This window comes from Liolophura sinensis, unplaced genomic scaffold, assembly GCF_032854445.1.
Source record: "Liolophura sinensis isolate JHLJ2023 unplaced genomic scaffold, CUHK_Ljap_v2 scaffold_25, whole genome shotgun sequence".
Lineage (NCBI taxonomy): Eukaryota > Metazoa > Mollusca > Polyplacophora > Chitonida > Chitonidae > Liolophura > Liolophura sinensis.
Window position 1 is genome coordinate 54635 of NW_027017964.1, and position 12472 is coordinate 67106.

General features: G+C 40.0%; 1 protein-coding gene across 1 annotated transcript; it reads right to left on the minus strand.

The window, feature by feature from the left end:
* Positions 1 to 4057: 4057 nt before the first annotated feature.
* Positions 4058 to 6085, minus strand: LOC135481361 (uncharacterized). The gene has a single exon (XM_064761186.1). It carries the CDS (start codon positions 6083 to 6085, stop codon positions 4058 to 4060), a length of 2028 nt encoding a protein of 675 aa, XP_064617256.1.
* Between the last annotated feature and the right edge of the window lie 6387 nt (positions 6086 to 12472).

Consider the following 12472-nt stretch of genomic DNA (forward strand, 5'->3'; position numbering starts at 1 on the left):
AATCAAATATATATAAAAAGAATATAAACAAATTATGTAAGTCTACTCACAAATATGTGTTTATGTTGCATTGTTTCAAGTTTAACCCTTAAGGTACGTATCTGCCTGCTACCCGTGAATTATCCTGCCGCCCATCTTGACGAAAGACGACCAATAAATATAATCATACTTACTATAACAACAATTATTTACCTATTACTGAATGATGAATCCAAAAGTCCATACAGCATTAAACATTAAATTATTTCAAATTATATACCTCCAATCTTTCATTACCTCATGCGAATGTTTCCATTGTCTTACATATTCACACTTCTACAACCTAACTTGAGTATTGTATATCTTCTTTTTCTATATATTTTTGTCATATATCCACCAGAACATGTCGGTATAGTTGTATGGTAAATTTTTCACTAATATTTTTTTTTCAAGAATATTTCACTAATACGACGTCGGCCAGCATTATGATGGAAGGAACCCGGAAGTACCTGAGGGAAACCCACGACTATCCGCAGGTCGCTGGAAGACCTTCCCCACGAACGACTGGAGAGGAAGCCAGAATGAGCTCGGCCACCTACACCTTATAAGCCATTGCCTTACTGTGTTTTTTTTCTTCAATAAATGTACGTCTAAAGCAATTCTATGGCAGGCATACTGATGGGAGAACAATATTTCAGTAAAAAAAAAGCTATTCCAACATTTATTGTCGTGTTTAGAGTTGGAAAAACGTTGGTGGGACGTTGGTTCAAACCCATTCTGAGAGAGGGTATATTTTCTTCATTCCCTAATTGATTCCATAGTTCTCGGCGTCTTGATGAGAAGACGTCACTTTCTTGTGCGAAGTTCTTATAAATGTAATTCGCAGCCTTCCACAACAGTCAAATAAACAACAGTCAAATAAATAAACAGATGAGCAAATATATAAACAAAATAAATAAATGAGCAAATAAACAAAAGGAACAAATAAACAAACAAACAAAATGAAATATCAATGCACTTGTATGCTTCTGTATTTTCCCATGCAGCCTAGTTGTCTATATAGAAAGTTGAGCAGCAACGCTTACTGTCCACGAAGCTCTGTCTTCTTCAGACAGACAGCCAGAGGCAAGTTTTAAGCAATTTCCGGTAACTAAAATTATTTTGATTTTTAAGAACCTTTTTTCTCAGTGAAGCAGATCCCCCTTCCCTCTCCCCCTATGCAGTTTCTCCCCGTACGTATACAAAACTGGACATTGATGAGTATGGGAGCTTCAAACCTAACCGTTTTTGCATATAGTTTATTTAGCTGTGTGCATAGAATATGAAAAATACAGAATACATGTACATAAACCACCAAAATACAGAGTACATGTACATAAACCACCAAAATACAGAATACATGCACATAAACCACTAAAATACAGAATACATGTACATAAACCACCAAAATACAGAATACATGTACATAAACCACCAAAATACAGAATACCTGTACATAAACCACCAAAATACAGAGTACATGTACATAAACCACTAAAATACAGAATACATGTACATAAACCACTAAAATACAGAGTACATGTACATAAACCACCAAAATACAGAATACATGTACATAAACCACTAAAATACAGAATACATGTACATAAACCACTAAAATACAGAATACATGTACATAAACCACCAAAATACAGAATGCATGCACATAAACCACTAAAATACAGAATACATGTACATAAACCACCAAAATACAGAATACATGTACATAAACCACTAAAATACAGAATACATGTACATAAACCACTAAAATACAGAGTACATGTACATAAACCACCAAAATACAGAATACATGTACATAAACCACCAAAATACAGAATACATGTACATAAACCACTAAAATACAGAATACATGTACATAAACCACCAAAATACAGAATGCATGCACATAAACCACTAAAATACAGAATACATGTACATAAACCACCAAAATACAGAATACATGTACATAAACCACTAAAATACAGAATACATGTACATAAACCACTAAAATACAGAATACCTGTACATAAACCACCAAAATACAGAGTACATATACATAAACCACTAAAATACAGAATACATGTACATAAACCACCAAAATACAGAATACATGTACATAAACCACTAAAATACAGAATACCTGTACATAAACCACCAAAATGCAGAGTACATGTACATAAACCACTAAAATACAGAATACATGTACATAAACCACTAAAATACAGAATACATGTACATAAACCACTAAAATACAGAGTACATGTACATAACCACTAAAATACAGAATACATGTACATAAACCACTAAAATACAGAATACCTGTACATAAACCACCAAAATACAGAATACATATACATAAACCACCAAAATGCAGAATACATGTACATAAACCACTAAAATAAGAAAAAATGGTAATATTCGTGGGAGGCGATCATGTATTAACGAACTACGCCTTGCAATGACTGACTGATTGATTGGTTGATTTATTACATTGGTGTCTCGTGGTGCACTCAACAATATTTCATTTATACGACGGCAGCCAACATTATATGATGGGAGGAAACCAAGGAGAGGCCAGGCGAAGCCGACGATCATCCGTGGTGAGGCCGGGGGAAGAGTAAACTGCAAGACCGTAGCTATAGCTTGGAGAAATATGTGAATCCAGATATTCAGTGTGTTGCAACTTACGCATCGGTATACTTACCTCTATGTAACTGTGAGTAATTGATGACTTTTGCTTCTTTTGTTTATTGGAAGAACTCCTGGCACCGTCTAGTCATATATAGTCTGACAGGTGCGCTCTTTGTATCACAAAAAGGGGGACTGGTTTGTTGTCTCTCTCCTCGTGTGGACGCGTGTATAGAATGCTATCTAGAAGTCAAACGTGGGTTAAATGTCGGCTGCGTATTAAGTTGAGGCAACTTGTTACATCGCACATTTGTATATACAGGTATGTATGCTAGGAGGTTAACGTCGTACTTAACAATTTTTCAGTCATATGACGACGAGACGTCATTATTTATTTATTTGATTGGTGTTTTACGACGTAATCAAGAATATTTCATACCGGTACGACAACGCCCAGCATTTTGGCGAGAGAAAATCTATCCAGGGGAAACCCACGACCATCAGCAGGTAGCTGAAAGACTTTCCCAGGAACGATCGGAAAGGAAGCCAGCATGAACTGGACTTGAACTCACAGCCAGTCATTACGGCTCGCTGGCAAGCTAACCGCCTCTGCCATGGAGGCCCCCGAAGAGTCAGTGGGTATGTGTACATATACTGTGCCTCCTTGTTGCAGGGTGAGTCCATGCCCATCAGTGCTGGGCGCCAAGCGAAGCAACAAGAAGTACCATTTTTAAAGTTTTTGGTATGACCCGACCCGAGTTTGATCCGGGACTCTCCCGACTTTGAGTCGGACGCTCTACTCATTTGTATAAGATTGAATAATCAAGTAAATGCAGTCATGCATGGGTTTCCCCGGGCTCTATCCGGTTTCCTCCCACCATAATGCTGGCCGACGTCGTATGTGTGAAATATTCCTGATTGCAGCATTTATTTAAGATGTAATTAAATATAACATCATAATGATGCCAAATTTTCCCCTGATACGATGGTTGTCTCTTTTGGGCATTGTTGCCTCAGTTACGGTATTATTCTAAATGTTCAATAAATGGTTAAATAGTAGCAAATTACATAAATTAATTAATTTATTTGATTAGTGTTTAAAGCCGTACCCCTCGAATCCCCTCGAATAAAGCCGATCGGAAAACTAAATATTTTGAATGGATTTACCTCCATTCATAATCAATAAAAATATATTAAAGCTGTTTTGTCGGATAAACCTTATATGCCGGTACCTCATTTATTAACTTTCACTCACTTTAGAGTCTTACAACCCCCGTGTTATATAGGTACAATTTACATCTTACATCAGGCGAGTAGCAGATCAAGAGGCATCAAGGTGATGAAATATTTACTTGTGGCTTAGCGTGCTATTGACGTCAGCTAAAAATACCGACCCCGGACCTCACGTGGGTCACATTATGACACATGATTCCTCATCCCAATCATCATTCTGACCACCACTGTCATCATACATGTAATTATCCTCATCATCATCATACATGTAATTATCCTCATCATCATAATACATGTAATGATCATCCTCACTATGCCAATAATCATCCTCACCATCACCATCTTCATAATCATTCACATTCTCACCAACATCACTGTCATCATAATTATCCTCATCATCATCATACATGTAATGATCATCCTCACTATGCCAATAATCATCCTCACTATCACTATCTTCATAATCATTCACATTCTCACCAACATCACTGTCATCATAATAATAGAAGCGGATGTCATCAGCGTGATCATAATTTCCTTTATAATGATCATAATCACCGTTCTGCGCATCATAACTTTCATTGCCACGACCATAATGACAATGTTCGCCATACCTCCCGTCATCGTCTTCAGCATCAACATCATAATAGCCATAAACATCATAATGATTAATATCACCATCATCATCATCATCATCGCTATTACCAACATTATCTTCACAAACAAAGTAATAGTGATAATAATAATCATCATCATCGATAATGATATCACTATCCTTATCAATATCGCCATCATCTAAATAATTTACTGCACCATAATAATGATCATTATCGCCATCATCATCAGGAGCAGCACAATTATAGTCATCATTCAGAACAGCATTATGGTTATTGTCGACGGTATCACGTTCTATATTAGCTCGAGGGGATGTTGAGACAGGCAGGTGACTGTCTGTAACAGACAGACATGATCCATTGATATCAACAGCTTCCTCGGCAGAACTCTTTGTGTTTGTAAGCCGCACACTGGTGTCGATTTTGGGAATATTCCTGAATACAGTGCTAGGATCGTCTGTATTTGGTAACCTCAAATTAATGACTCCTGTTCTAACATGTCCTCGATTTCTGTGAAAAATGGATGAGTTTTCGTCAGCGTTCTTAATTCCACCATTTTCTACTCTTCCCCAGTCTACACGAAATCTCTGGAGCTCAACAGCAGGACCTTTCTCTGTCTGAAATTTCTTCTCATCCTCCACTGGTGGAGTTGCTGATTGTGCTGTTTCGCGGCTTGTACTTCCACGCGAGGCTGCCTCGCGGCTTGTACTTCCACACGGGGCTGCCTCGTGGCTTGTATTTCCACACGAGGCTGTTTGGCGGCTTGTACTTCCAAACGGGGCTTTTTCGCGGCTTGTACTTCCACACGAAGCCCTCTCGCAGCTTGTACTTTCACACCAGGCTGTCTCGGGGCTTATACTTCCACACGAGGCTGCCTCGCGGATTGTATTTCCACACGAGGCTGTTTGGCGGCTTGTACTTCCAAACGGGGCTGCCTCGCAGCTTGTACTTTCACACCTGGATGCCTCGAGGCTTGTACCTTCACATAACGCTGCCTCGCGGTTTGTACTTCTACGCGAGGCTGTTTCGCGGCTTGTACTTCCACACGAGGCTGTCTCGGAGCTTGTACTTCCACGCGAGGCTGTCTCGGGACTTGTACTTCCACACGAGGCTGTTTCGCGGCCTGTACTTCCACACGGGGCTGTCTCGCGGCTTGTACTTCCACGCGAGGCTGCCTCGCGGCTTGTACTTCCACACAAGGCTGCCTCGCGGCTTGTACTTCCACACGAGGCTGCCTTGCGGCTTGTATTTCCACACGAGGCTGCCTCGCGGCTTGCACTTCCACACGAGGCTGTTTCACGGCTTGTACTTCCAAACGGGGCTCTTTCGCGGCTTGTACTTCCACACGAGGCTGTCTCGCAGCTTATGCTTCCATACGAGGCTGTCTCGCAGCTTATATTTCCATATGAGACTGCCTCACGGTTTGTACTTGCACACGAGGCTGAAAGGTCTTCTCTGAACATTCCTGCTTCCAAGGAGGGGTCTTTCACTTCGTGACCTTGAGTCTCAGTTTCTGGTTGGACACCGGGCCGCTCTGCCGACAGATGTCCATCAACAGCTCGCGCTGAAAGGTGAATCCTGGCATGTTCCATGACCGTGATCTGCAAATGATTTGTGATGGAGAATTTCTTAACAATTTTTTCACCATGTTTTTAATTTTGCAATTTCTTGCAGTTATGTTAGCTTAAAGAAAGTGTTTATTTACTGATGATTTGGCCGACTTTTTTAAATTTTGAAAAGTAATACCTGTGACTTTTCTTTCTATTTAAATTCTGTTTCTTGGGAAGCTATTCGAGCAGCCATTTGTGTCAGTGAAGACTCGTTTTCAACAAACATCGAGCAATATATTCTTTTCTTTCTTAAAATTATATCCACATGGAACTATCTGTTCCATTAATGCAGAAAGTCGTTATTTTTGGGCAATGTCTTGTGTCAAGGAGATGAAAATGTGATCGAGGCTAGAGAAGGTGGAAATGGAAAATATTCCCGGGATTGTAGCTGAGAGTCAAAGTCAATCGTATTCTAGGTCTCCTTTGGAATGAATGAATGAATGATTATAGCTTAACATTTAAGCCGCAATATTTCAGCCATAATGTGGCAAGAATATGTTCAAATCAGGGGGCAGTGAGTGGATTTTGATCTTACGCTGAAAACATCCGAAAAGAAACAAAAAGACAGACATGTTCAAAACCAGTTAAAGAGAACTAACTTTAGTTAACACTCATCTCATCTGGATAAAGCTTCAGTTACTACATGGTACATATCGCTAGTACTACATCTCTTAGAATGTACATATAAAACAGGAGTATTTTTGTCTGCTTACAAAAAGAGTTGAATTTCTGGAAAGTATTAAATGTCAGCCTACAAATCTGGTCATTTGTATAAGAGATACATGTAGTTGTACCTCAAACACCCAACCGAGCTTATATTACCGTCCGCGCTGGCGCAGCGTAATGACCCAGGAACCTCTCACCAATGTGGCTGCTGTGAGTTCAGGTCATTCTGCTACTAACTTAAGCAATTGACGGCATATCGGAAGTGTTGTCACCAAATTACCAAGCCAAGCTTAAATTCCTGCCAGATATCTAATTTAGTGTGTAATGTAGATATGACACTGCTACACGTTCTGCTTGAAACAATTTGAAAATACGTAGGCGATATGTTAAAGATAACTCTTATAATCTGATCAGAATTAAGAACCGCCTTTACCAAAACGTGCTCACAGCGTATGGAACTCCTTGTCAACGGCAGTAATCACGGATCCTCGCACAAAATTGCAGTATGGATCTCCTAGCCAGAGATGGTATTCACGCATCCATGCACTAAACTGCTGTTTGGAACTCCTTGTCAGAGGTTGTTATCACGGATGCACGCACTAAACTGTTTGAATCTCCTTGTCAGCGGCGGTAATCACTGATCCACCCACTAAACTGTTGAATGGAACTACTTGTCAGAAGCGGTAATCGCGGATCCACGCGCTAAACAGCTGTATGGAACTCCTTGTCAGAGGTCGTAATCACGGATCCACGCACTACACTGTATGGAACTCCTTGTCAGAGGTCGTAATCACGGATCCACGCACTAAACTGTTGTATAGAACTTCTTGTCAGAAGCGGTAATCGCGGATCACTAAACTGCTGAATGAAACTCCTTGTCAGAGGTCGTAATCACGGATCCACGCACTGCACTGTATGGAATTCCTTGCCAGAGGTCGTACTCCTGGATCCACGCACTAAACTGCTGTACACAACTCCTTGTCCGACGCGGTAATCGCGGATCCGCGCTCTAAACTGTTGTATAGAACTCCTTGCCAGAGATCGTAAATCACAGATCCACGCACTAAACTGCTGTAAAACAAGGTTAGACAAGCATTTATCATTGTATAGATTTTCACCGGTACAAGTCCACAACATGTTCAATACCATCTCTCAAATGAAGTGTAATTTTGTCTGCATCGCCCTGCAATAGGCCATAAGTCTATAAAACAGTATGCACCTGTATATTTGTAGCCTACATATGTGTGTTTGAGTGAGTATACTATGTATGGAAGTATTTATTTATTTATTTCACTGACGTTTTACGCAGTACTCAAGAATATTTCACATGTACCACAGCGGCCAGAATTATTGTGGGAGGAGCCGGGCAGAGAACAGGGGAAACAGACGACCATCCACAGGTTAGTATAGAATGGATGAATGAATGATTATTATGAATTGCCACATTGGCTATATTTCAGTCATATCATGCCAAGAACATGTTAAAAAAACAGGAGGCAGTAAATAGGTTTCGATATAATGAACATCAAAAATAAAAATAAAAACTAACATGTTTAAAACCTACTGAAAAGAACTAAACCTTAGTTAATACTCGAAAACCAAAACATGCATTATAATCTATAATATAGACAATCGTGAATGTGTATTTATAATTTGTATCTGTGTCTGATATAAAAGAACTATATTTTAGGACATAATCGGGAGCAATGGTGTCAGATAAATCAAATATAGTGTTAACTAGTACTCAGTGCAGCATCAAACATATCTTAGTTGACTGTGTAGGCTTTGCTCATAGATTCGGCAAAGATTCTACACAGTCCAGTCAACCAGGATATGTTTGGTACTGTATTGAGCATCACACCCAACATACTCGGGGGCACTGCTCCCGTCAAGTCTAATCAGGTTAGTACGGCTGCATATATGTTCATATATGTGCGTGTGAGTAAACCTAGAGATGTGGGTAGGTAAAGAGGAGCACGTCAACAACATCATCATGACGGGCACTCCACCATTATAGAGGTATTGTTATAGACACCGTTACGGACCAGTAGATATAAAATCACATAGCTAGGTATAAAATTTCACATATGTGATATTCGACGACGTTTCGTTTACTATAAACACAGCTGTCTTATTTATAGGCAAAATTAGAGACCAGACTCTTGCGAAATAAACTGCATAGCTCCACTATTTTATGCCTTTCTTTAAACCTATATGTTTACACACACCGTGTAAACATACTACGAAGACATGCATAAACCTGTAGCCGAATGGGCCTTTAATGCTTCTCAACAGTAGGGAAAGTAAATAAGCTTATAAAATAAAACCTTTCTAGGGGAGCAGATTCAGCTAAGGCTGAGACCAGATACCAGAGCCCAGTCTCACGAAACTCCCAAAGCCTTTGCTTAAGCAACATAGTACTATAATTATGTAGTGTTTGGCTTACGTTCTTTCGAGAATAACTCCTTGTAGGACTATAGCAAAAAAACTACTCACCTAAGCAATTTACGGATATTAAGTATGTTCAACCCTCATGTTATCAATGCAGTATAAATTCACATCAAAAAAGTACAAACTTACCGATCACTTCGAAGTCAGCTCCTCCACTACATATAAGGACTACCAATAGCATAGCGGCACACCATTTCTGATGTTGGTTCTAAAAACCCTACTGTTAATCCAAAAGGGTAACCTTGTAGAAGTCACAAACCCTGCTACATTCGTCACTGCCTGAAATAACATGCGGCCCTTTATGAAGAGTCGATGCATGCACAAGCTATTTTCACTTTCACTATCACAAAATAGTGGTTTTCCTTTGATCTGTGTCAGCAAATTCACAAGATCTTAACTGATAGATTTGGAACACAGGCTATCGTATCAGGCAGAGGCCACTTTGACAAAACGTCTTAAATCATATTTCTCGTAACTTTTTTCAAAAAGACGTTGTCATAGTGGCATAAGGTGGTGTTGATTCAGATGTCACAGACCCGAGGCTCTTGTCACGTGTGACTTTCTGTACTGGGACAGGAACAGACAAAGACAAGTTAATGGAATGGCAGAACTTTATTTATCAGCTGTTCAGGATAGAACGACCATCGACTGAAATGCGAATAGAGGTTTCTAAGTATCCACCATCTTATTCATCAGTAAAAACACCAATGTTAGAAAAACGGGAACAAATAGGTTAGTATTAACTGTGCCCTACATCCCTCAGACAGTTGCTTTTATATCTGACGAAATCTATACGTCGAAACTGACACTAGTATACCAGCCGTCAATCAAAATTGACGTTCCGGGTCAATAATCTCATGGTCAGTTTCCAAAACGACGGTTGACATAAAGGAAGAAAGTATATCAGGTACGAGAGTAACCCAGAGGTTCGACACTTGGTAGGAAATGCCTGAACTTACCTGAAATGATCGGTTATTACAAGTATACTGTAGTAAACTCGCTTAAAAGTTTACAAAGACAAATACTAAAGACAAATCAATTTCATGGGTTTCACAAGGAAAGTAATTGTATTTTCTGCAGTATGTAATTACGTGATACACTCCTTCTTGATTTTGGTATAAGTTAACTCCGAGGCCTTCGCCGCTGGCGTCGAGATGGAGAGGTCTATAACTGGCGTAAAGCATGGTGGCCGGGGATGCCAGCCGCAAGATCAAAGCATCTAAAACAGACCTATGTCCTGGATCCCGGAACGACTTTGAGCTCCTTCCGGATTTTCCAGGCTTTCCTGCAAGTAGATCATTAAGAGGTAATAACCAGAGAATCCAAGGAAATGAGTTTTCTCAGATTTTTGGGCTTCAGCTACCGCTTTAAGATTTTTGTTATGGTCACATTAAATATCCCGCTCCGACAAAATGGGTTCCAAATACCCGACTTCAATTTGGACTGAATCACTCTTAGAAGGCTTTAGCTTCGAATCAGGCTGATGCAAGAGGACCAAAGCGTTTTCCAGTGTTTCTAAATGTCCTTCACATGCCTTTGAGAAAACAATGGTATTGCCACAAAAAAAAAAACAATGATATTGTCAATATATACCAAAACAATGGTATTGTCAATATATACCAAAACAATGATATTGTCAATATATACCAAACAATGATATTGTCAGTATATACCAAAGAAATGTTATTGTCAATATATACCAGAACAATGATATTGTCAATATGTAGCAAGGCAATGATATTGTCAATATATACCACACACCCATGCACAACACATTTTCCAAAAAGCCCCTGAAAGATACCCAGGGGTTAATTAGTGAACCTTTTAGAGCCTCCAACAGGCAGTCCACGGTCATCTCGATGTAAGGTAATAGTAAACTCAGTTCAGGCCTTGAGATGTTAAACCAATATCCAAAGTTAAATTTCCAAAGACACATTTTATTGATAAAATTAGCAAGATAATCTGTAAACAATATACTAGTGTATCGTTTTAACGGAAGGTAGTTGCCCAAAAGTGGAAGTAGTCAGCAGTTTTCAGTTTTGCTAGGAGGGCATAAGGCTTAGGAGCCTCAAATTATTCTGGAGTGCAGTTTGTGATAGTCGGTACAGAACCTCTAAGTATGCTTTTTTGACCAAGAATACCTCCAAGGAGAATGGGGTCTTCGACTCTATTATGGTAGCTATGTCTAGCATTTCTTGTTGGTGTTGTCTTACCTGTTTAACACCTACGGGGAATAGGGGTACTCCTATGCGCTTTTTGTAAGGCGTCTCATCACGCAAGTTAGACCGCTTATTGGCCTAATGGTTAGAGCGTCCGCCTCGAAGTCGGGAGAGCCGGGATCAAACCCGGATCGGGTCATACCAAAGACTTCAAAATGCTACTCGTTGATGCCTCTCTTGGCGCCAGCACTGAGGGGTTAGAACAAGTAAACAGTACTGGTTGGCCCGGTGTCAGTGTGATGTGACTGGACTGGGTGTCTACTTCATGCCCGCCATCTTTGGCATCATACTTCAGTGACGGCAGCACTGAGACAGCATGGTTTCGCCCTGTCATGCAAAAGAAGACGCAGTATGTACACACGTCTAATGACTCCTGGTCGTCATATGACTGAAAAATTGTTAAGTCATATGACTTTGTGTCTTTGGAAAACCCAAAGCATTCATTCATCGCGCAAGTCGACATCGTAGGTCACTGTTGGTGTGCGGCCTGAATCTTAATGCACTCCTGGGAAAAGACACCAGTGATTAACATTACTGCAATTGTTTTCTAATTCTCGTTAAGCCCTTCTCTTACTCTGCTTAAGCCATGGTGCAAGGGGGACATAAACTGCGACTATTCATGCATTTACATGAATAACTATAGCCCGAAGGTTAAAAGAGAATACCATGCTGCCTTCCTCTATGGTCGTACGTAGGAAGGTCTGCCTGCAACCTGCATATGCTTGTGTGTTTCCCGCGAATGCTTCCCAGTTTCTTCTAACCATAATGCTGGCTGCCGTGGTTTAAGTGAAGTATTATTCAATATAGCGTAAACACCAATCTTATAGATAAACAAATTAAAACAGAATAAAGCCCCAAATGAGGTACACTGACAACAGGCCAGATTTCATCGGTTAAGTGTGACCATATGCCAAACTACCACGCTGTTGTCCGTGCTCTGGTTTTACTCATCATGCTCTTGTTTTATTCTTGGAAAGTGAAGAAAACGAAGATGGTACCGGTCTAATACGGTGTGTATTATGTAAGTGTCCGC